This window comes from Felis catus, chromosome F2 (genome assembly GCF_018350175.1).
Source record: "Felis catus isolate Fca126 chromosome F2, F.catus_Fca126_mat1.0, whole genome shotgun sequence".
NCBI classification, from domain to species: Eukaryota; Metazoa; Chordata; class Mammalia; order Carnivora; family Felidae; genus Felis; species Felis catus.
This window is the reverse complement of record NC_058385.1, coordinates 12,555,660-12,582,219: the sequence shown is the minus strand read 5'-3', so window position 1 is coordinate 12,582,219 and position 26,560 is coordinate 12,555,660. Positions and strand designations below refer to the sequence as shown.

Genomic DNA, 26,560 nt, shown 5'->3' with positions numbered 1-26,560 from the left:
CCATAGCAGCATGATTTCAAGTCAAGTAATTGAGAGCAAGCTCACGGTGCTGGCTGCTTTATCCAGGCCATGCGCTGAGGAGCAGGAAGTTATTCTTAGGCCCTTAGATTTCTAGCCATTGGAGGACAGTTTTTTATCCACAAGGTAATGAGGGTCGTGTCTTTGAAACTCCTGGGCTTTTAAGTGTGAGTTTGGGAAGAACGGCTGGCCTGGAAAGATATGCTGTCAATAAAAGCTTGCTTTCCTGGTCCCTGTAGCCCCTTCTCACTGCAAAGCTGGCCTGCTTTTCTAACATGTTGCAGGAGCCATAAGACATCTGCCATGTCTCGGAGGGCCAGCCACCCAGTTAGGCAGGGGCGTACGCTGCTACGTTATCTCAGAACAAAGACCCTGTTCAAGCCCCGTGGGAGATGGCTTCTAACAGGCAAGCTTCCAAGGGCCTGAACGCAATCGAAAGGGGATGGAGACTGCGGGCAGAAAGCAGCTGAGCCCTGGACCAAGTGGAATGATCATGGAAATGCTGGAGAATGTCTGATAAGGAGTTTTGTGGAGGACGAAGGGGATTTAAAAGAAATATTTGAAGAACCGTTTGGCTGACCCACATGACAAGCCATATACTCGTCCAGCAGGGCGAGGAAGCAACATAAACTCTCCCAACTCCATCCTCTCATCAATCACCAGCTTTTTAGGAGCACATAACAGAGATACAGTCTATTTTATAACAGCTTTTAACAGAATAAGGAATCATATCTTGGGCATTTTAGACTCTGGATTAGATAGAGAGATAAAAGTGGAAAAACCACTTGGATTACATTAAGAAAGGAAATAAATGGCTCCCTATGTGCCAGACCCCTTACTGTTCTAGCAACTTACGTAATCCTCAGAGCCCTGCAAAGTACATATGATCATTACCAGACAAAGAGGAAACTACGCGTTAGAAGAATTACATATGGCGCCAGGGTCACTAGCAGGCTGCAGAGCTGGGGTTCTGTGAGCCAACTGAAAGTCCATGTGGACACTTGTTTTAATGCAAGGTATGGGGAGGGCCTCCAATCACTATCTTAAGTCAGGCTCATATTGACACCCCTTTTGGTAACATATTCCAAGGAATAACCAGATTCCTTTGGGGAGCTGGAATTAAAAAAAAAAAGATAATCAAAGTTGTCATCACTGTTACCATTGTCAAATAATTAGGGCTAAATAATTAGTGGATAGGATTTTCAACACTTAATTTGCCTAGATTTCGTGAGATTGGAATCTGTGGCAACAGGATTTGCCTATTGAGCTATGCCATCCTTTTCAAGTTGTCTGAGACCTTGAAGTGACTGGTGTTAGCTTGCTTGCCTACTGAGACCTCACTGGGAACCGCCCCCCGAATGTCTGACTTAGTGGCCCCCAAGTATGGCAAATGAATGAGGTTTGAGATCCTGCTTGTTTTCGCCACTTACCACCTAAGCTGTGTGACCTGGGATAGGTTACCTAACCTCGCTGATCCTTAATTTCATCATCTGCGAAATATGGATATTAATAGTGCCTACGTAACAGCACGACTGTCTGCCACATGGTAAACACTTGGTAAGCAAGTTTGATTTTGTGGCTGTAATAACTCCCCTCTGTTCATTTTTGCTCATTTCCAAGCTCATAGCAATTCAAAAGCTGATCACAACCAGAGCAATTCCAGGAACGTATCTGTAGGAAGAACAGACAGTGAATATTTTTCTTGAGCTGCTCTCAAGAGGCTTTGGGATCTGGGGAGGAGGGTGACTTCCTGGCCCTGGTGAGAAACATAAAACCCACTTGGCCTGCCCCATCTCCTCTCACCTCACCAATACTCGGCATGGATACATTAGAAATTTGTCCCCTTTTGTGCCACAAGTTCTTATACTGAGCACAGTCAAACTGAAAGAGGCGTAGACCCCCTGCTACTTATAAAAAGCTCTTTTATGCTCTTCCAAAAGCTAAAGGTGAACCTCAATCAACTGGCTTATTTATAGTTTGAAGAGTTATATCCCTCCTACTGCCTCAGGGTTTTAATCAGAAGAAAGAACCTACTTACTGTTCATCTCCCACTGCCAAATCACACCACAGAGCTGTAGGACATTTGCCACGTCAGCCCTTTGGAGGTTGCCACAGGTCAGCAATAAGCAGTGACGTTTGAAGGAGCTTCTATCTCCAGCATATCCATCAAATAAATTACTGCCTGGCATGAGGGGACGAGGAGCAGCTGAACACCTTCCCAGAACAAAACAGTGAGTGGAAAAGCACCTGTCCCTAAGAACAGACAGATGCCAGGTTGTTTTCTACATGATAAAGGAAATATGACAGCGTCCTTGCTTTCAGACTTGGGAAGGCGAGAAGGTCAAGCACCGTACTAACATTCATCTTCCTGTCATTTAATGCTTAGAGGGACTCAGGGGAAACTGGTGTGAGGAGCCATTCTGGGAGCGGACGCTCAGAACAGGAGTGCTTCCTGTGGGCCCTCAGGAACCCGCACAGGGCTGGACCACTGCAGTAGTTCAGGATGTTTACCGAGTACATGAAGGAATGAACGAGCCTTGGATTCATCCCATGGAAGAATGACAACCCTTGTCTATTGGTCAGCACCCCAACTGCTTTTGTATTTGCTCAGTCTGAAGCGGTAAGTCCTTCTCCACTTCCTTTCCCTATTAGGGACTAGGCAGGCCCTTGACATTGAGCCTCCAGAATCATCTCGACTTCTGGTGCTCCCAGCCTCTAAAGCACGTTCCTCACCTTTGGAGCCCCATTAGAACGCATGCACAAGGAATGGCTTTATTGTTTACCCTGAACCTCCCAGTGTCTCTTGGCTAGAAGAGGGAACTGAGGAGAAGTTGTGAAACACCTTGAATTTGGGCCCTGGAGCCACACTGTAGTAACATACGAGTAACACTTAATAACATACGAGTGATTCAGATTTTGATTGTAAGAGGCTCTGGAAACTTTTGAGGTCAGAGTAGAAATGAGGCCACAGCTAAGGCTTAGCAGAAAAGCATAGCCTTTATGTTCAGACAAAACAGGGAAGAATTCTGTCTCTGTTATATATTATCTATACACCATATAGATCCTTGTGGGTCTGTGGAAAGGATTAGGGGAAAAAATGTGTATATATATATATATATATATATACACATAAGTATATATATATATATATATATATATATACAGACACATAGTGTATATATATATATATATATATATATACACATAAGTATATATATATATATATATATATATATATACAGACACATAGTATATATATATATATATATATATATATACACACATATACTTACTGTATAACTTGGTATAAATAATAACTTGGCATAAAGGTGCTTAACAAATGGTAGTTATTGACATTGGTGTTAGGACATTTCTAGACACTCTCCATCAGGGGTTCTCAAAGTGGACACCAGCTCCCCTAAGGGCTTTAGAAACATGAAGGTGACCTTTTCAGTTGCCACAGTGCCTGGGAGAGGGGATACAAAACATTCCACAATGCTCGACAGCCCTATGCGTTAAGAACTGAGCAGCTCTGAATAGCCATTGTGCTCCTTTTGAGAATCACTGCCACTAACCTGCTGATCCTGTCCACTGTGACTCACTGCACACATCTACACACGTACCCACCTCCAGGAAATCCACTTACAGACTTTCAGAAGCTCCGTGCATGTTTTGGAATAACTAGTCACTCAGGGGCTGAACAATTGGCTCCAGATGTCTCTGGAGCTTGGAATTACAAGCTTTGAGTCTAAGTTTTTCCATTGATGAATCATTCAGTTCCTTGGTTAGAAAGGATCTTCTCCTCCTCCGATCTCTTGTCATCTGTCCCTTAGTGGTACTAAAACTCCCCAAATGGTTAATGAGCATTAAATCAGAAAACATACACAGAAACGCTTGGGAATCATAAGGTTCTGTGCAGCTGTATAGTATACAGATATTCAGTATTATGTGCTGTAATACAATTGACTAGGAGCCAACTTAAGGCTTTTCTCTTGTGAAATCTGATTGGCCTGAGCAGTGCTTTGCCAAGACATATTGGGAGCCTGAGGCACAAGGAAAAATTAATGATCTTATCCTGCCTTCTTTTAAATTTTGCCATTTTGTTCATCATGGATTTTCTGGCATTAATTTTGATTTTAAAATATTTTCTGACAGGGGCACCTGGGTGGCTCAGTCAGTTAAGCGTCCAACTGTTGATTTCTGCTCAGGTCATGATCTCACAGCAGTGAGATCAAGCCCTGCGTTGGGCTCCGTGCTGGAATGGAGCCTGCTTAACATTTTCTCTCCCTCTCCTTCTGCCCCTCCCCAGTTCATGCTCTCTTTTTCTCTAAATTAATTAATTAATTAATTAATTAGAAATTAGAACTATAAAAATATTTTATGACAAAATTATTTATTTTGATCACTGAGTGCTTTAGTGCCCCCCTTAAATTTTACACCCCAGGCAAATGGCCCCATCCCTCACCCTCATGCTGGCCCTGGGTCTGAGGTCTCAGCTCAGATTCCCTAATCTTCCATCCAGTTGGTTGTGCTTTGATCCAAACCTTCAGCCCTTGTTATGTACGGTGGGGAAAGACAGTCTACAAGATTCATTGCCTTCTTACAATAACTCTATAAGCATGAAGGTAGTAATGAAATGGTCCATTAGCCCCCTTTTTGCTCTACTCAATTACCCTAACTTAGCTCTTCCTTCAGGTGCCCCAGCTTCCTGAAAGGACCAACTAATTTTCAACCTGTTTGCGGATTTCTGAGTGTTCTTAATTTTGAGAAATAAACAATACACTGACAAAAGAAGGTCAAGTGTCATTTATATATTATGATTGGCCTTGCATTTCCAATTGTTTTTCCCTGGGGACCAGCTGGTTTACACATGGATATTATGGTAGTTTATCATGGGGCTTTTATTATCTGGACCTTCCTTCCCAAATTTCTTTCTCATAGCCTGAGAATGTAATAAACAACAGTAGGGAGGGGGCACTAAGACCAGGTCATTTCTCAGAGCCTCCCAGTCATGACTGAGCTTCCCTAAAGCACTTTGGAGCATGGTGGCTTGGGGACTCAACTGCATCCTTTATACCTTTCCAGGTGGAGGAAAGTTGGTAATGGTTCAAATCCTGCTATTTGGATTTGGAAAGTACATCTTGTGACCCAGTAGCCTAGATATTTGCTGGACTGGAATTTTTCTTTTTTTCTTAAGAAACAACTGCCATTTGTGGAACACCAACTAATGTTAATCTATGATCATCATCAGCCCCACTTTATAGGTGAGAAACAGTGTAATAAGAATTTAAGCAACTTGCTCAGAATCACATGGCTGATTAGGAGACAGTTGGGATATGAAGCCAGCTGTCTGGCTTCGGAGTTTCTGAGTGCATTTAATCACTGTTCTATTCCGCATCTTGGACACCATCAAGCAGGGCAATTGGGGTTAATCCTTGCAACAGCTCCACATGCCAGATATTATACCCATTTCCACTTGATGAATGGAGACTCCAGAAAGTAAAATAACTTGACCAAACTTAACTCCTTTGTAGCTGAGTAAAATCCAAGAAAACCAGACATGCTCCTTTATGATCACATTTCCCTCTGTGGGAAGGGCATTCACGGGCAAAGCAGGCTGTATGACCAGGTACGAGTATGCAGCCCAGGAAGAAACAAGAAATGGATTTCCTTTTTATCAGATCTTAAGGGGCAAACGGACTCTAGGTGAGACAGACCAAAAAGCTCATTGAGCAGTGGTGCCCCCCCAGGTCTCCATTACTACCAAGCAGGTGGGCTGAAAGGTGACCTCTGATGACCCAGAAAGGGCCAGCTTCATTTTATGAATAAATATGTGAGTGCTGATTTCATCTAATTCATCTCACTTCAGCCTGGTAGCCTCAGAAAATACAGAAACCACAAAGCTCTCTGCTGAGGCCTGATTTTTGGAGGAGGCCAGTGTGTGTTCCAGGAGCCCAGCGCCCCCGCACTCCAGCTGGCACCCTCACCCAGGCCCGGGGAGCCCCGCCTCTGGAGGACAGCGCTTCCTACCGGTCACCTTTCTGCGCTTTTGTTCGTGGCATCTGGGTTTAGATGAATGAGATTTACACGGTTTTAATAAATATTAATAACCATCTTAATCTCAGCAAACCTTTCACAGGAGATATTCAAATCACTTCCCAGTCATCTTAGGGGCCCAATGAGAGTGAAGTAATCATTTTGCAAAGCTGTGCCAACCCTTCCGGGCCTTTTGGGCCTCATTTAATCTGGGTCTGTGTGACAGGGAATGTGTCCGGGGAGAAAACAAAGAAGTACTTAGGATGGCCATACAGGCAGACCGCACCCACCGGCCCACTTTCATTTTCGAGTGTTGTACTCCTGTCTCTATCTTTATTTATCTACTCTCTGTGCTCCGTTCTTTTTGTAGTGGGATGTTTGATAATATTAACAATAATACCAGAAGCTCATATTTGTTGAGTGCTTACCATGTGCCAAACAACGAGCTGTGTTCCTTAAGTGCATCTTTCATCTGGTCGTCCCAACTATATTATTAGCCTGACATCCCCACCTTACAGATGAGAAAACAGTCTCAGAGAGGTTGTTTGTCCCAGGTCATATAACCAATAAAGCACACGTCACTTGCCGGGTTCCAACAGAGGTTTGTTTGTTTCTAATGATCTTTGGTTGTCACTGGGATAGCCTGATCATTTACCTTCCTGTTGAAACCAAAATATTTGGAACAAATGGTATTGTAGAGTTTGGAAAAAAAAATCGTCTCAAGTAGACTCCGCCTTTGTAGGCTAGGGGCGAGGGTGGGAGGGGAAAAAAGAGAGAGAGGTTACTTCAAAAAGCCTAGTGAATTAGGAAGCTATAAAGTGAATTTTAAAATCCCTATCCATCCATCCACAGGATCAGGCTGAATGAACTCCACGTTCATGAGCCATTAGAGCTGAAGGTGTCTCAGGGATTACCTAACTTGAGCTTCTTATTTTACACTTGAGGAAACTGAGGAACAGAGAAGTGAAGTAACTTGTTCAAGGTTATTGTAGTCATAAACACTTGGATTATTCTCTTGGAGACTCGTTTCTTTTTACTATTATTATTTGTTATTATTTCTTAACACATTTTGTGATATACATGGGCCGAATGCTAATACAAAATAAGATATTTTGCTCTGATGTATTTTTACGGGTAAATCACTACTTAGCATCTAAACAGATGGAAGTTCTAGAATACTTACAACAACTAAGAACAAATGAAGTCAGCACGATTATTCTCCAGAATCATCAAAATTGTCCTGTTCCAAAATTCAACATGTTAACATGCCATTCTCAAAAGGACGGCTGTTTTCTCTGGTATAAGACGGATGCCCTGTGTTGATGGTTTGTGTGTCTCAGAAGGAATTCTCTGATGGCAGATGGGAGTTAGCTGTTCGTATGCTTGCACACTGAAGGACACTGGATTGCACAGTGGACTCTTTTCTGGCAGGGACCTTGTGTTAACAGAGCAGAAACGTGGAGAGGCATTCTCGCCCAGATGCAGAGCTGACCAAACTCTAGACTCATAGAGTTAAGACACTGAAATACCTTTTCAGGATTAAGTTGTGCTATCACAATTTATCAACCAGAAAATAGCCAGTGATTACTTAGTTTACAATATTATCATTTTTAAGAGGAGGAGGAATGATAGGAAGTAATAAAGGGCCACCCTACAAATTCCTTTTAATTATACTGGGCAGGAATTATTTGGTTTATTTTGAAAGTCAAACCTGCGTCTCCCCAGCTACCATAAAAATTTCAACGATTATACCTCTGTGAAAACTAAAGCCACAGGTGAATTTTTAGAGAGTGATACATGCATTCTTTCTCATTCAACATTTGTTGGATAGTGTGCCCTGTGCCAAAAAGATATGAAAGACACGAAACAGGCAGTTTCCTGACCTCGTGGAACTTGCAGACTTGGGTGGAGAGGTAAGAAAGGGTATACAAGTAAACATACGATTGTAGTAACGCCGGGTTGAGACAACTCGTTCTCCAGTCAGACTGCTGGGGGGTCCACTCCCACTCCATATTTCACTAGTTCTGTGACATTGAGCGAGCTACTTAATTTCTCAAAGTCTTGTGTCACCAAATGTGAACTAGGGATAATAATAATACCTTTTGTGGAAAGTTCTCATTGGGTTAAATGAGACAATATACATAAATGCTTAACAGAGTATGAGGTAAGTATTCCAAAATAATAGCTGTACTAACAGTGGTTCTTACACTCCTCTTGCAAATAGGTTAATGGAAATATGAACAAAAGAAGGGCACTTAACTAAAAAGGGTTGGGGCTGGCAGTAGATGAAGACTATAGAGTGAAGAAGCAGGAAGATGAGTATAAATGGTAGGGCAGATTGGGTCCAGGGTGGTTGGAACTGGGATAAGAAGTGGTGGTTCTCTCCTTTAGGTGCTTGTGGAGGCAAGTCCAAAGGCTTGGAGGCATGGTAAAACCTCAGCCATTCAAAGCAAGGCTTATACTTCCTTCCAGCTGGACCAGAGAACGCGAAGGCCAGAGGATGAAGTACAGCAGGAGATAGGAGATGTACAAGATGGATTGCAAAGGACCTGACTTTACCTTGAAGTCTTCGCAGGTCATGGAAGGATTTTCATCAGCAGAGCGACATCACAGAATTTTGGAAGGGTCACTCCAGCTACAGTATGGACTAGAATGGCTCGAGAAAGATTAGATCTGAGGCAGGGGTGCCCGTGACAAGTCTGTTGCAGAAATTCAAGGGACAAACGAAGCGAACCTAAGCCAAGGCAGTGACAAGGGGAGCAAAGAGAAGTGACGAGATTTGAGACTTTTGAGAAGAAAGGCGTGGGCCTTGGCAATTAATCGGATGTGAGGAGCAAAGGCAAGAAGCAGTCACGGACGACACCCGGATTTCTGGGTGGGGAGACTGGAAGGCTGGAAGAGCAGGTATAGTGGGAAAGATGGTGCGTTCGATTTGAGCCATGCTGAGTTTGCGGCTCTTTACAGGATTTTCAGGGAGAGATGCACTTGGGTAGAGAGGTCTGGCACTCCAAAGAAATACAGGATATTAAAGTCATGGAGAGGATCCAAGAAATTATTTACGTGATGAAAACACTTGATTTAAAGCCATCTACTGAATCCATTTTTGTTGTTTTTGCTGTTAAAGATGAGAACACTAAAGGCAGAATATATGGTTCTTCTAGAAGACCAGCTTTCAATTTTATTAAAATAAATGACCCACTCTGATGAACATTATACTGATTTCTAAGGCGTCTTGCCATTCTAACACTAAGATTCTATTGTTCCAAAACACTGCTGTGAATCTGGAATTGCATTTGATGACAGTAATCCTGTGGCCTTAAAACTTCCTTTGGGGTCGGGGAGGGGAAACTATATATACATATTTTTTTTTAAAGAAAAGCTCGTTAGTCACACATTTTTTTTCATTTTTTTTTAAATGAAAGCCATACGACCCTAAACATGCAGTACGTATGCTTATAAAAAGGAAAAACCAAGGAAAGACACTATCTACATTTACCTACTCTGGTCCCAATTGGCCGCAAACAGCAGAAGAATCTTCCTGCCGTAGTGATCTCGGCTTTCCAGCACTCCGGGGAACCCATCGATGAGAGCCCTCTTAATGCCAGGATCATCAGCCTTGAAGTTTTTGAACATGTCCAGGTGTAGCTGGCGGTACTGAAAGTACTGGGCCAGGAGTCTAAAGGCATCTGCTTGGTGAAACTTCCTGGCTCGGAGAAATCTCAGGATGAAGGCATCATCTGTACGCAAAAATCCAATGTCAGGCCTGGTGATGATCATGTCCCTGACTTGCTGGATATCCTGATGTAAAACATCTGGGTTTTCATTCAGTTCCAGGCGAGCTTTCTCTATAGTCTCTGGACTGAGTCCGGCCTGTAAATGGGTCATCTTGGCCAAATCTCCTTTCCAAGTGCTTAATTGCTGATATTTTGGAAGAAGGGAGACTGGTCCCATTCACCCGATGGTCTGCTGAAATCGGGGCCCATTCAACAGTTTTTCTGCTACCAAGCTGCCACTGAAACAGACAAATCGAAGGCCTTCTTTCTGTTCTTAGAAAGCAGTAGGACATTCAGGTCCTATGTGGTGGTGGCCATCCAGAAAGGAGGCAAAAACGAGACCATTTCTTACTGCAAAACAAATGCACACAAGAGAGACAAAACAGTGATGATACAAAGAAAATCTGGGCAAATTAATTGGAACTTAGATAAAAAAAAAAAAAAAAAGGCAGTATTGTGCTGTGGGTTTGATTAGATTAGGTATCCAAAGAATAAAGGCTAAATTATCGTTAAAATGGTGTAATTGGGATAATTTTATTGTCGACCTCCTGAATGCATAATATGCAAATATTTGGAACTTTCTAGTCACACTGACTAGTTACCATAATAGTGTATGGTCCGATTAGTAATAGATCGCTCTTTTATTAAGTACTTTAAGAAACACTAAGAAGAAAGATCCTTCTCTGTTACAGCATGCTTTATGGGGCTGTTCACAGGCCTAGATGTGGCAGAGAAATTAGGGCTGCTGTACAATTTATTAGCCTCCCCATTAGCCTCTTTTGTCAAAGAGAGGTACCTTTCACAGAAATGCCCCCTCCCCCACCTTTTTCAAAGGCAGTTATTTGCATCTTAACAATAAAAAGGGACTGTTAAAGGTCACTCTATCCCAACCCCACAGGTACCTAATTACTCAAAACTGAGCTGACAACAGCTGGGGGGAGGGGGAGGGGGGCAGCCTCCTGGCTGGAAGCCTGACCTTCAATAATCAAATTCAACAGCAATGAGAAAGGATGCTCACGTGTCTTACAAGCGGCTTTATTATTTGCCTTTGTTAGTCTTCTGCAGGAAAGGCAAAGGGATTTGAAACTCCTGATTGCTTTCCTGCTGACCCAATATCCACACAGGCTTAAAAATCCTCCCATTTACATAACTTTCCTGTTGTTCGGAGATGTTATTTTACTTATGATGATTGTTTTAATCTCCTCATACGTATCTCTTAAGATGTCTACACCTAAACGGTATACAGAAGGACATCTATATTATTTACATCTTCCTCATTTTAAATATAAATTCATATTTTAATGCCTTCAGATATTTGTTTGGTATGATCTGGAAGTTCTAAAAATCAGAAGACATACTAGGTGTAAATGAACTTGAAGGCATATTTTTTCCTAGCTTTCCTAGGTCGACAGTATCTGCAATCAGAGGAAGAATATTTATTCCCAACTTAGTTATTATTGGTAATGCTTTATCATACAAAATAATGTAAAAGACAAAATTATTCTTCTGCTTAATTTAGAATGACCAGTTAGCTCTTAAGGGAGACAGTCAACTCACACATTTCTGTTTTATATTGTGGTATAGGGGAGATGAAGAATAGTTAAAGTAACTGGTATTCATTGTCAAGATGAGGGAATAATAGAAATTCGATGTGTAAAATGTTGGCTTTGTAAAATAGTTTGTAAGAAAACGGCATTTAGCTCTGCAATATGCAAAAACAAGAAATAGAATAAAGTCTTGAGCTTCACTAATTTTAAGGACTTAGAATTGTAAATGGAAAATAATGCTACGAACTATTCCCAGGATTGGAAGAAACTGCCAAACCCATCTCGTTCAACACCCATCTGATGTTAAAATTCCCTGTCTAGTAGCCTTACAAAAGCCGTTCAGAAAATTCCCTTGTTTGATGTCTCCTTTTCTAGTTCATCCCTACAGTCACAGCAATATGTCCTTACTATTCCCACCAACGAACTGACCAGGAAGATCATATAATTTATTATCCAAATTTAGACATGAGGGCGTGCTAATAATAATAATAATAATTATGCTAGCACAATAGCTATAAACTGGGACAATTCTAAGCAAACCCAGAAAGATGGTCACCCTACTAGTGATGATATTTTTGTTCCTATATCCAATAGACAAATTTCAGTTCTCTTTATGGGTGACCCCTATCAATATTTTATATTGCTGACTTCATCCTTCTTAAAACTCTCTCCCCCATTCTCCCACTCTTTCTCTAACTCCAGACACCGTGATTTTTCTTTTAGCCGTGTTGATCCCTGCTCCCTCTTCTCTTTCTGTGAACACTTTACTGGGTGTTTCCAGGATCTTGCCCCAAGATGTGACCGCCTACGTGTAATATAACTTCAGTCTATAGCTCTTTCTCGGTCTCCAGGCTACATATCCAACTGCCTTTTCAGCAACCTCACAGACACATCTTCTACACACCACACCATATGCTTAAACCTGAACTAACCATCGTTCCTCATCTTGAATTTGTCCTTCCACCTCCATCCTTTAGTGACTAATGTCACCTTCTGTGCAGCTTCCATTCTAAAAACCTGGGAGTCCACTATCATTCCACTCTCTCCCTTATTGCCCACTTCCAGACAATTACTTCCATAATATTTCTTAAATCTGCCCATTTTTTCCATCCAATCTCACACTGTCTATTTAGCCCTGCAACATTCTCCCTATGGCACCTTTGCTGCCAAACTTGCCCTTCTCTCGTCCATTCTCTGTATTGTAATTGAAATCTGCTCATGTCATTCCTTGAATTGTCCAACTGTCCTAGGATAAAGTATAAAACTATGTAATAAGGTTTTTAAGACCCTTCGCCGTGTGGTGCCTATCTCTCTCCAGATTCACCATCTGGCCAAGTAGCCACACCGAGTCACTTGACATTTCTCCTCACCTCTCAGGACCTTGACAAAGAATAACCACTGACGAACTCCTCTTTGCCCTTCAGGAGTCATCTTGGACGTCACTTTCTCCAGGAAGCCTCCCTGACCTTCACAGGTCACTGGTAGCCTCACAGCCCTGACCGCATCATTTCACTGCCATTTTCCTCCCTCCCTTTTTCCTCTGAACTCTTTGTGGAGAAGAGCTGGATCCCGCTCATCTGTGTATCCCCAGTACAGGGCCTGGCACAAAGAGTGTCAGCTCCATGGGTGGAGCGCCTTTGTTACGCTCACCATCTGTCCTCAGCACCTAACACAGTGTCTACTGGGGCATAGGTGCCCGAAAAATATAGAGAGTAAATGCATAAAGAAGGTAGTCAAAACATTGTTTCAATGAGTGAGTTGCTTCCCATTCTGTTGGATGCCTCTGGAATCATTTTCCTTAAATGACAGTGTTGCAGCTAACTTAATTTCCTAGGAGAATTTAGCCTAGGCACGTTGTACTTCAGATTACTGCCTCCTTGAAGCACGCTTGGTGATGGTCCCTGTTCCAAGCCATGGCACAGGACGTTTAGACAAGTCATAGCAATAGCTTGTCCCCTTCAGAAGATTTAAAGGTTCTGGGAGCAAGTTAAACACCTTATAGTTCAGGGAACTCTACAATGTTTCTGAAATAAATTACTATGGGTTCAAGGAGAGAGCAGAGGTTGCATTTTTCATGGCCTGCTTCCACACATAGCTATGCCTCCAATCTATAATAACTGAAATAAATTTGCTTCAATCTACATCTTTATTCTGTCCTCAGCATACAGTAGAAGCTTCTGGGGAGAGAACCCAAGATAGGGTCGCTGGGTTTCATACTCAGGATGAAACAGATATTTTCCATTAAAGGCAAATCCTTCACTTCAGATCTCTGAATAAACTGCTACTTAAAGAACAACTGCAATTGATAATATTTAAGGTTAAAAATGCTATGCCGTTCAAGAACGTTCTCCAGGACATAGCATTTCACTTGACTGTCATCTTCTGTTCACGTGAAGGACTTGGTTCTCATTCAACTTTTCTAAATTTGTCAAACAAGTATAAAGGGATACATTGGACTTGGTATCACATGAAGTAGGAGTCGTTTTCTGTCCTAGGGGTATGAATACTAACAAGAGCTTTAATTTCCAATTTATTTATTTATTTATTTATTTTTTTAAATTTTTTTTCAATGTTTTTATTTATTTTTGGGACAGAGAGAGACAGAGCATGAACGGGGGAGGGGCAGAGAGAGAGGGAGACACAGAATCGGAAACAGGCTCCAGGCTCCGAGCCATCAGCCCAGAGCCCGACGCGGGGCTCCAACTCACGGACCGCAAGATCGTGACCTGGCTGAAGTCGGACGCTTAACCAACTGCGCCACCCAGGCGCCCCTAATTTCCAATTTATTATAACTGTAGTTATTATGTCCCAGGCACTTAATACTCTCTATTTATATATTACATTCTTTAATCTTTAGAACTGTATGAGAAGAGTATATTATTGTCTGCATTTTTCAGGTGAGGGAACTGAGGCATAGAGAGGTAAAATGAGTTTCCCAAGGTTACACAGCTACTAGCTGGCAGATATTGGATTCAAGACCAAGTAATCTTTCTCCAGTCCCATGCTCTTTTCTACTGTGCTGTTCTGCCTCTTATGTGTAGCAAAGAGGTTCTAATATTTACTACTTAAGAGCTGTGTGACCTTCAGTGAGTCACCTTCCCTCTCAGAACCCTACTGTCCTTTACTAAAATTCCTTCTAGATTTACCACTCTATAAGCTTAAATGTGCTGAAGGAGTTGACAGACATTCTTTGGTAGCCTACTACCATACCTTACAGAAGTCTAGTGTTGTCCTTGTTTCTTCGCCAGAAGATGACTAAAGCTGTTTAAAAAATCTAGCTGTCGATGCCTTTTCCAGCTGTCGCAAACTTTTGCTCTTCCTTTATGTATTTTCCTTTGGCTAAAATGCCAGATCAAAGATCTTACCATTCTATTTGAAGGGTTGATATTTTGCCATGCCTAGCAGAGTGCGAAACATGATCCGGGGACTGAAATGTGCTTGATAATCAAAAAGGGTACTTGAGATAGATGCATGTGGGCCTCAGAAACCATCTTTCCCATTGCTGTTTGGGTCCCAAATGATTCTTTTTTTAGACACTGTTACAGATACATGGAGAGTAATTCACCATGTGCCCTAGGGAGCCCAACATAGGAGCTAACTTCCACTTCTAACACATGTTTTTTCTAATAAACTACACATTTAAGTAGTAGTATTTTGTATGAGAGAGAGAAAAGAAGAATCTTTGTATCGTGATATTTGAAATCATGGCATCCATAGATTTAAGATTCTCACTTCCTCTCAAGTTTCCATTAGAAAAGATCTATTTGTGTATTCCCTTATGCCAAATTCAGCGCGCGCGCGCGCGCACACACACACACACACACACACACACACACACACACCTATAAACATATATCCTAGTATTTATGAACTAAAGAATCCAGGTGGAAAAGTCATTTCAGAAAGCAAAATAATTCAAATAAAATTGATTTTGGTTATTTTATAATTTATTACTTTCATTTATTTCATTATCTTCAGAAACACACATTAAATATAAGCCAATAACCAGATCTTGTCTACAGACTATGTACATGTGTATGTATTATCTCAAAGCATTTTACACCAATTGTCTTTCTTCATTGTTACAGTGATACTGCAAGAAGTAGAAGAAAAAGAATTCTTTAGGAGATGCTGAGGACCATGTGAACTGATGTTAGGTAAAAGTGCTTTGGAAATAAAAAGCTCCATTTTACACTTACTGTAATCTTGTTGATACCATAATTTTGTTGTTTCCAGGTAAATAAAAAGATACTGAGTCTTAGAACAACTAAGCACTGGTCTTAAGTCAGATAATAAACTAATGTTAAAAACTCGGGGCGTGAGGAAACAAATATTTGTTGAGTACTTATTATGTGCCTACAGCTTTGATGTTCTATGATCTCATCTCCACACCAACTTTTAAAGCCGGTTTGTTAATTATTATATGAGAGGATAAATCTGAGGTTTAGATAGATTAATTATAGCTAGAAGAATGAAGATTCACACCTCAGTCCACCTGACATAAAGCCCATGTTCTATCAATGACCTTGCCCTGCCACTCAGTGTAGGTGATTTCTCTACACCACTTGTGCCCTCACAATGACTCACTCACACAACAGGCACACACCCACACCCCACCAGTCCTAAGGAAGATCATTTAAAGGATGTTGTAAAGTTGGCCAGATCTGGGGAGGAAAGAGTATATTGTTGTCATGACCAGAAAGATAAAATCTATGAAGCCTAGATACTGTTGGAAATATAAGAACATCAATAAATAATGAAAATACTTCAAATATTTATTGCATTGGGATGTTCTTGGTAATACAAAGAATCCTTCTAAGTACACATAAATTTAAATTAATATAAATATAAGTGAGAAACTATACCCACATTTGTTTTTATGAGAAAAAAATGAAAAATGAATCTCAGAGATAAAACTTTCCACATGAAAATCTAATCAACTACCTCATTCATTAGTAGGTGTGAAAATTATGTTTCCAGATTTTAAATGAATATTGAATTAAGTTAACCCCAATGACTCTTCACCTTTCTAAAATCTCACTTCAAAATTTTTAACTATGTTTTTCCCCTAGGAATGCTGAAAGGAATTTTTATACTGAATGAAATAAAAATAGATGCTGCTGATACATCTAGACAAAAATTGAAAATCACAGTGAGCAAAAATCTTTTTTTTTTAAGTACAACTGTATTTGAAATCTTTTCCGAAAGATGATAAGCTCCCTTACTGCCAGTGGCACCTACATTTAATCTTAGAGGCTGGCTGATTATAATATTCTTTGGTGCTAAATAGAAAAGAGTCTTTTTTCCAAATGATGAATTTGAAACTGACCATTAGGGCTTGTATGACTTCTCTGCATAAGTACTGGCAAAAGAACATAAATCCTGGGAGTAACAGAATGGTTCCTAGTCCATCAATGTTCTCTCAAACATTACCCAACTTGCAGTTATGAACTACTTATACCAGGGGCAGGGAGAGAAGTCTAGAAGGATAAAAGGGAGACCTTTAATCATCTGAAAGTACAGTGTGACCAGAATTTAGCCCCTGGCTCACGGTCAAATGTCCATCACCTTTAGCTCAATCTTAGCCCAGGGCTTACCCTTGCCATATAAATATTCATTGTGTTGACTCCATTGGCACCTTTAAAATAGCAACTAAGCACACAGTCATCTTCTCCCATTTGCTCTTGCCCACAAGAAAGATTAAGAGTAAATTGGAATGAGTTCCATCAGAGTAGAGACACTGGGAACTTGTACCCAAAATAAATGCCAGGTCAGAATTAGAGTAGTCTGGGACGCTGAAGATGGACCTTTTGACAGACGATTGTGACCTTTGTTCTAGAACAAGCTATACGACTTTTATTCTTTTAGTTTGCTTTGGGAAAAATAATTCAAGGAGTTGATGGAAAAGACAACTTGTAAAGAAGGCATGGGGTTTTTCTGCCTCTTCACTGTAGAAGGGTATTTAGTTGAAGTAGTGTTTACCTTACACCTCACTGTATGTTAAATAAAGACAATCTACAGGGAAAAATGTATTAAGATGTAGAAAATTAGACTAGAACTTTTTCTATGCTATTAAACTATCCCCATAAGAAGTCACTGGCAGTCAATGCCCCAATTTAAAATTTAATTTTAGTTGTGCTTCTTAGGAGTATCAGCAGGAGGGAAAGGAAAAAACAAACAAACATGTGACTCTTCTCTCATCAAGGGAAGAGGGTATTTCTCTAAGAATAGACTCTTTAGAGGAAGAGGATCTGGAAAAATGTAAGAAAGGCAGGGTTCACCCAAAGATGGCCACTAAAGCCACTTGCTTTCTTTTCCTCTCTGTTTTCCCCAGCATTCTATGTGACTGGGACCCTTCTAGATGTGATTAGGCAGATGATGTTGGCCACAGGAATCAAAGTTAAGAAAACTTCGAGGTCAACATAGAACACAACAAGGAGCATAAGGGTGAGGTGGGAAGAAAGGGGTTATTTGTATAACTTTCTCCTCAACTACAGTTATAATTTCTAAGCTGTTATTGTCTTAGATCCCAGGATGGTTCTTGTTTTGTTTTAGTATGAGTGCCATTATTTGTTAATCAGATATTAAGGTGGAAATGTTTAAAAAGAAGGAAATTGTTTGTTGTCTTTACTTCTCAAAGTGTGGTCCATGGATCAGCAGCATCAGCAGGACCCAGGAGCTTATTGGGAATACAGGATGTCAGTACCCACCTAGACCTGCTGAACGGGTACCAGAATTCCCAGGCAATTTGTATGTACCTTGTTTGGGAAGCACTGCTCAAGAGGATTTGCAGTGAATCAAAAGGATTGAGAAGGTAGGTTAATTACCTGTGAGGTCAAGCTCACCCTGTCTGTGAAAAACAGTGCTACTGTGTCCAACAGGAGACTAAAAGCACATCCAGTGTCTCACTCCTTTTGGAATACCAATGCTCATAAAAGTTTGTCAGATCACTCACTCCATTAATTGTACATGTGCTTGTGTGCTCTATATGTAAACAGAAAACAATGAAGAAAGGAAGGAGTGGGGTAAGCAAGAAATGCTAAGAGAAAGGAAGGAAGAAAAAGAAGGAAGAGAGAGAAAAAGAGGAGAATCTCACGTTTTATTTTGTGCTATTTTGATCACACATCAGACTAGAGTTCTCTTTCTCATAAAACCTATGATGGGAGCCCTTCCGCCATTCCCAGGCCCAGGACTTCCCTTCCTCCCAAACTACAACATAATGAACACTGAATACACTATGTAACTTAAGACATATAAAGGTATGGAGCTTTAGGCAAGACATTTGACCAATAACAGAAGCTGAATTGACATGATGTGATTTTAAGGAGAAGAGGTGGAGAAAGTTGGCTTACATAATATCAATAAATTGGAGATGTGGTTAAAAGGGTCCAGAAGACAAGAGCAATCATCTTAAAACGCATATGGGGAAAATTCCTGCTGGCTCAGAAATCAGGAAGAAGAAAGGCTCATAGAAAGTTAGCTGCCTACACAGAAAACTTTCTCATACCGAAACATGTCCATGAAAAGGGAGAGCACCTGGCCAGAGAAGAGATGATAAAGGGCTGTGAAGGGGAGCAGAGGTAGTGAACAATAATGAACTTATTAACTGAATAAATGAAAGGTGTTTGAGGGAAGGTGAGTGTCCAGTTGATTTCCACATCCATGAAGAATCAAACCAAAGACAAACTTCGCTTTAGCTAAGACAAACTTGGATAGAAAGGTAAGCATGGTTCTATCTAGAGAGATACAACACTTGGGATTGATGTTAGGGGGTTACGGACTTGCAGCAATTCACATTGTGGATCTTCTCCTGAAACAAATTTATTCCACTGAAATCTGGATAAAATGAACCATGATCAAAATTATCGAAATTTGGGAGAAGGGTGTAATGTAGGAAAAGATCTCTCTTGGCAATGTTGAGGGGTATTTCTGGGCTGACTACATGGGACCAAACTTCGTAGTTTTTATATTCGTTTTGCTATGTTACCTCCTGTCTCAGTAACTATGTAACAGGAAAGGAGAGAAGATCCAAATAAGTCTGAATCCATTTACTAAGGATGACTCTGCTTTGAGGAAGTGTGTGTAAAGTCATGAATAGACTTCTCAGGGTTAATAAGGTGTCTTTTTGTAAAGCTTGCAAAAGTGAGAAGACACCACTAGCTCTGAAGAGTTCCTGAGTGCCCCGTTTGGGAAATAAAAATTTACCAGCTTTGCACTCCATGATTCCAAAAGGATGTGCCCTTTGTGAACATGTCTACAAAAATGTATGATGCCACTGTGATGGAAAATATGTCTTCTGTTCACCTTTAAATCCATTATAAAAATGAGAATGTTATGTTACTGAAAATACGAAAAAAGTGAAATAGCCCTTAATAGAAGAAAGAATAAAAGAAGCAGCCAGGATAGGAGCACCCTATAAAAATTAATAAGCCTAGCATAATATTTCATCAGAGAAAGGCATCACTTCTGAGACAGATGCCTGTAAATCTCACCAAAGCAGCATTGTTTTGAATTTTCCCCAACCTCAGGAAATTGTATTAAGCACAGGAAGGCAGCAGCATTAGAGGCACTGGATTCCTGGCCTGAGTTTCTGTTTTGAAGCAGCTAGAACAGGCAATATGTACACTTTAAAAAATTATCTGGGATGAACCATTCTTTGCAAACAGATAAGGGTATATTAAGAATCTTGTTTCTTTGGGATGTGAGGGGTCTTTTTTTACTGTGGATATTACCAATCTAAAGACAGTATATAAATGAGCAAATATTTCACCAAATATTTTCACTAGTTTTTTTAGTTTGAGTTCAAAAGTGAGTGAATTTTAGAGGCAAATAGAATTATGCCAGTATTTATGTAATTAATAGCGGCAAGTACCTTTTGACAAAATCTACTCTTCTTCATTCCAGAAGAGTATTTGGTGTGAATTTTTCCTCAAAACTTCTTCCAGAAGATACTTGTTTTTGACTAGCTTTATTTTTGACAAAATGAGCAAGCCAGTTTAGACAAAACTTGCTTTATTGACACTTTTTTTTTTTTTTTAAGGAAAGCAGAATAAATGTACAAGAGTGATTTTTAAATAAGCCTTCTCTGTGCTCTGGTTTAAACTTAATTGTTTAATTAAGACATTATTTTCATATGAAAACACGATCCATTTCATTTTTAATTAAGATGTTGTTATTTTTATGAAAAATAATTTGCAAACAAAAAAACCCACCCAATACTTTGCTCTTCAGTAATAATTGATTAAATGGGTATTCATTGAAAGATTTTCATTTCTGACAGGCTCAAGTTCTTATTTTCTGATGTTTGTTAACTCTTATAAAAGAGATGATCCTGGATAAATTAAAGAGGTGCTATGACTTGGGTTTGGACCTTCCGGATATTTGAAAGATGTTCCAACTTCCCTTCAGCTGAGATAGAAAATGATAGCACTCTAAAAGCAGAGCCCAGCAGAACATAGTTACATAAAATGCCTTTTCAATTTTTGCACTCTATTACCCTTTACTATTATGGGAAAATGGTGTTATCGCCTGATTACTGAGAAAGCACACAAAAATCTCGCCTTCCAAATCCGAGTCAGTCCTTGACTAGTGATGAACAAAGACAGGCCATCTGCTCTGAATATCATTACTACTTTGGCCTTTTGGCCAAGGGATCTATCTTCTCTGCCTCAAAGAGAGGTTTAAGGTTGGAAAACCGAAATGAAATAACTAGACAGGAAGAGACCCTGGAACAAATAGCACTTTCCAATGAGAGCCACATTTGTTAGGTTATCATCATCAACATTTTAATTTTTACTCTGGCCACAGAGTTCATCTTTGGGGGTCTCCATTTTACAAAACATTTCCGTAAAAAACTTAATTCCAGAGTTTCTGTAATAAACGCTTAGGAAGGCAAATTGGCGTGTGGGTGAATATGAGTCATCAGTCACCCCCACCCTGCTTCCTGGTGATTCTCCATTGGAAAACCAGAAACACAGATTGAGCTTACATATCTGTTTTGCTGGAATAACACTATACCCCAGGCCATGTTAATTTGCTGAACTAACTAAAACAGCCCCTAATCTGCTGAAAGGCAGCTGGCTAACTGCTGGTGTCTGGCAAGTGCCCCATCTGTCCCCCTGTTCAGGGTCTCTCTCTGTCCTGGCTTCACTTTCCCTTTCTCTCAAGCAGGCGTCTCTTTGTTTTCAAGGGTGTCGTACACCTGAACTTTCCTTCCTGCGCCTGAAAACTTGGGTTCTTTTGCTCTACCCTGAGGACCTCGGGCTTTGTCTAAGTGACAAGACACAGTTGTGTGGACTGTAGTTACGGCGCTGGTGATGGTGGAGATCATGACGGTGATGGTGGAGAGATGGGGGTGCTGATGGTGTAAGGGAGCGCAGGCTGAGCGGGCGCCGGGAGGAGGAGGATGGACCGCGAAGGCGTGGAAAGTGGGGTGCGGGAGGGATGGAGTGCGGAGGGATTGCAGATGGGAGCTGTCCACGCACCGAAGTGCTGAAACGCCGCAGCCATGGCATCGCAAGAGCTGGGGGGAAAGGCGGGGAGGCGCTGCAAATACAGAAGGGAGAAAAAAGGCAACAAATACCTTCACACAGCCGCTCAGCCTTGCTTTAGGAATGTGTTTCTGCAGGTGTCCTCGCTGCTGAGCTGAGTGGGTGAGATCCCCTATTCTGGCAGGTTCGGGCTCAGATTTCTCTAGAAAGCTGTGAATGAGAGCCCCGGCTCCACGGGGCTGTGATTTTGGTAGGAGGCGTGTGCGCCGGAGACTCTGTCCTTCTATACCAAGCCTGGCTTTCCCCTGGGTCCTAAGTGCCTCCGCACCGCCGCTTTCCCCGTTCCATCAAGACAATAATACCAAGAATTACTGTAATTTTGTAACACCTGGGACAAAAAGTACAGGAACCATCACCCCCGACCCCAACTACCACCAATCTTAAGAACAGAATCTTTCAGATTAATGCAACCTCTGAAACGGACCCGTGTGTGTGTGTGTGTGTGTGTGTGTGTGTGTGTGTGTGTGTGTAAATTTAACAAATGAAAAAGTATCACAAACCTATATGGAAAAGCACAGATTATTTTATTAACAAATGGTAGTGAGAAAATAAACAACTTGGAAAAGGCTCAAATTAACCCTCACCGCACCAGAATTAGCTACACAGAGATTAAAGAACTAAATAAAAAATAAAATTATTTAAAAAAATAAACTAGAAGAATATAAGAAATATTTTACTGATGAAGAAGTTTTTTTAAGAATAAGAGGAATAGAAGCAATCACCACCCCCAAAATATCAATAAGATTGAATGCATAAGAATACACTCAAATGTAAATTATCATAAAAGCATAAGTATAAATGACCATTTGGAAAAACTGCAACAGATACATGTTTCATACAGAAAATATCTCATATATCAAAAGAAAAGTTCTTATGGCTTAAGAGGAAACAAGGAGAAAGAGCAAATGACAAAGAATTCACTAAGGAAAGGTAAGTGTACACTAAACCTATTTTAAAACATCGACCTTACCAGTATACAGATATGTAATTTAAAATAACACCAAAGTGCAGTTTGGGCTGAGGTTGTAAGTCTACTTAATGTCCCATACTGTTACAACAGTAACAATACTATAATAATAGTAAGAAAATGTAACATTTGTATAGGCCTATTTTGCAACATACATCCAGTATCATAAAATATACACACATATACACCAAGTAATTCCACTTTATGTAACTTCTCCTAATGATATAATCAGATATGCAGATAAAAATTTATGTACATAAATTTACATAAAGATTTATGCATATAAATTCAATTTATAATCATAAAGTTTGTCAAAAATAATAAAAACATTAACATTGTTTGTATATAGCCTGTTATATTCGTGGCTACTAAAAACTTATTTTTGAAAACTATTAGCAACACAGAAAAATGCTCAGAAAATAACGAAAAGCAAAATACCAAATACAGTACTCTCCTCCTGCCCCAAATATCAAGTTGGTGAGCTCATAGGATAGCACAGTGAGATTATAGGTAAATTTGCTTTTTGTCAAGTTGGACAAGTTGCTTTTCTTCCTTGTGGTTATCTAAAGTTTCTATATTTACTAAAAGAAGAAAACTTATGAAATATCCGAAAGCAATCTTTTACTATATATCTCATGGAAGGTTTGAAGTTATCAGAATTCTTCCAACTATGATGTAGCATCATATATTTATTTATGTATCTGTTTACTGTATCTCTCTTCAATAGAATGTTAACACCATGTGTTAGAAATTTTTGTTTTGTTTACTACTACTGCTTCTCAAGCATCTAGAAGTGTGCCTGAAACATCAGAGGAGTCAATAAATATTTGTTGAATAGATGAATAAATGATGACTGAATGAATAAATGAATGATAAACCCTCCCACATATAGATGTATTTTTAAATATTTTATAAAGTTATGAATTTCATATAGAAAGTTATTCAAAAAGGTATACCACCCCAAAATGATCTGAGGTTGCTGCTGAGTTTTGATTACAGATAAATGAGCTCAATTAAAGGTGCATCTTCTAATATATATCTAATCATGGACATGACTTACAAAGTGGCATCAACTGTGAATTTTTTTTTAAAGAAAGTTTTCTCTCATTCCCACTCTAATATTCTTTTCTTCTTGAGCTCAATCCTTTTAAAAACTTTGTAAACTTTTTTCCTCCTGAGATGTTAATGTTAATTATGCTGTGCCTCTTCCTCCTTTTCTCCTTTCTATAACCACTTACAGAAATAGTTACCCAGGGGCCAGGTGAGGAATTGCCACAGCAGAGAAGTAGGATGCACAGAGAACTTGGGGCTGCTCTTACGCTTCAGCTGGAAGTAGCACACATCTTTTCTGCTCATAGCCCATTGGCCAGAACAAGGCACAGGGCTCTGTGAAAGGCAAGGGAGCTGGGAAGTGTGGGCAAACACAGGACTATTTGGTGAATATCAATGTTTCTCCAACAGTCTACCCCTGTGGTTACTAAAAATATCTTAGCTCCCTTCCTAACACTCAACCCATCTACAAAGAGTCCTTTACTCTCTTCATCTGGCTCCAAGTTCCAGACCTCTTAATTTTATGCCATTGTTTTATCTCTACTACATATCCAGATGTGCTTCTCTTGTTCTGGAGATGTATAAATAAAAATGTAAACTATTTGTGGTGCCTCCCCCCAACACCCCTAAGAGACAACGTTAGAAGAGAGACTGGATAACCACAAAAAACATGCCCAGTCAGAAAGACAAGGGTGATACCTGGCAGTCACTGAGCCCAGCAATTCTGAAATCACACTGGACACGTGGCAAAGACCTCCTAAGCAGGCGTGAAAAGGTTTTTCATTAGGGCCTTACACTGGTCTCTGGAAAAGCTTCCTACTCCTTTGTTCTCCATGACCTCTGGCATCAAAGTTTAAGAGGCTTTTGAGTGTGTGTGTGTTTTTCCATTATACTCCTTGGCCACATCCAAAATAGGAATTACAGAATATGCCCTCAGTTGAAATTGAGTTTCTAATTTAGGTTCAATTTCTGTTTTATTTGGGTTACAGCACACACCAAGTTCCTTGAGTAGCAATATGCACTCAAAAGAACCCCACACAACCACATAATGAAACATTTATAAATTCCAGTATTTCTTTCCTACAAGTCTAAATGCGTAAGCAAGCTCTAAAAGGTGGGAAAGCGATATACAAGATAAATCTCTGAATTGGTCAGCCTTTCTTGGGCTTGACCACTATCAGATGTTTTCTGCTCATGGACATTTCAATATTTCTTGGAGCCATTCAAGAAGCCAGAATCATGGGTTGCTCCAAAACAAGCAGGCCGCTGGTTTCTTCCAGCCGGGACCTGTATGGCATTGATAGAGCTTACATTCTAACTGGTCCAAAGTGACAACATTCAGAGTTACATCATTAAACTGGAATGTTCCTATATTGCAATATTCTAACCTGTCCAGAGCACTGTGGCCATATGGTTATCAAAGCAGTGTTTCCTTTGGGGTGACATTTAAAAAGTTTAAGGTCAAATTAAGTTCACATCTAGCCAATTTCACGTGTAAGGTGGTTACAAATGGGATGAGGCATGCTTTGAAACATACATACCTCAACTTCTTTAGAGGATACAGTTTTTCAACCAACTCCCTTCCCATTGGAGATTGGGGGCCAAAGGGTTATTTCAATTCTCTAAGGCTCACACTGCAAGTTCATAGTTTCCATGGAAGTATAATTCCCTGAAGACTTTAGAGGTATATTGTCTGTCTGATTTCATCAGTGCTATGTTCCAGTATACACATCATGGTTCTTTGGAGACATATATCTCAGATCTGCTATATTTATTTGCTTTTTCAGCTCCAAACCTCTCTTAATGTATTTGAGCCCTTTTGGAGTAGTAAGTGATAAAGCCAAATGCTGTATCTGATCTTTTCCTTGAGAAGTCCTAAACCATTGAGGTTTTAAGTAAGCATGAAGGTGACATCCTGAATCAGGTTCTTGCTAAAAATATTTGGTTTTCATTGACTTTTCCCAAATGCTTTATTAATCTTATCTTTTTCTTGGGGAGCAAAAATTAATTGGCTTTTCCAGCATGGCAAGTTCTTGGATTTCTGGGCATCACTCCTTTTTTTTTTTTTTTTAATTTCTACTTATAAAATCAGTCACTTCTTACTTTACTATGTTGCTAAGTGCAGCAAATAATAACCAGGACATATTACTAACACTTAGTTTTTCACACACTTTCTCCTAGGATGGGAATTTGTTAAGAATACAGTCTTACCCCTAAGTTACTACAGGTGACAGTTTTACCAAATGGTTTACCACTGCGTAACATGGATTGTTATCTTTCCTACCTTCAATGTCAGCCTCCTAATCATGTGTTGCCAACTCTTAAGTCAACACTACACAATTCATTCTTTAATACAGAACTCCACTTCCAGGAGGTGATAGTGATAATAAATAAACCCAAAGATCTCAGAGGTTTAATACAACAAAGTTTGATTTCTCATACTGGAGGTTCAGTGCTAGTTGGCAGAGAGATAGGGTTTAGGGGATCTAGAAGGGCTCTGCTACACAAAGTTAGGCTTTGGAAAGATGCATCATTTGCAAATCTGTCACGATAGGGAGAACAGATACATGAGAACTCACACTTAATCCTATTGTTGGAACCTGGAAGTGACATATATCA

General features: G+C 40.1%; 1 protein-coding gene across 1 annotated transcript in view; it reads right to left on the bottom strand.

Annotated features, from left to right (window-relative positions):
* Positions 1–22,140, bottom strand: part of CLVS1 (clavesin 1) — a 173,568-nt gene extending 151,428 nt beyond the window's left edge. The window contains exons 1-2 of the mRNA XM_006943226.5: positions 21,957–22,140; positions 9,551–10,178 (exon numbers count right to left, since the gene is read on the bottom strand). Coding sequence (XP_006943288.1) covers positions 9,551–10,005 — 455 coding nt within the window. The 5' untranslated portion in view covers positions 10,006–10,178; positions 21,957–22,140. The remainder of the gene's footprint in view (positions 1–9,550; positions 10,179–21,956) is intronic.
* Between the last annotated feature and the right edge of the window lie 4,420 nt (positions 22,141–26,560).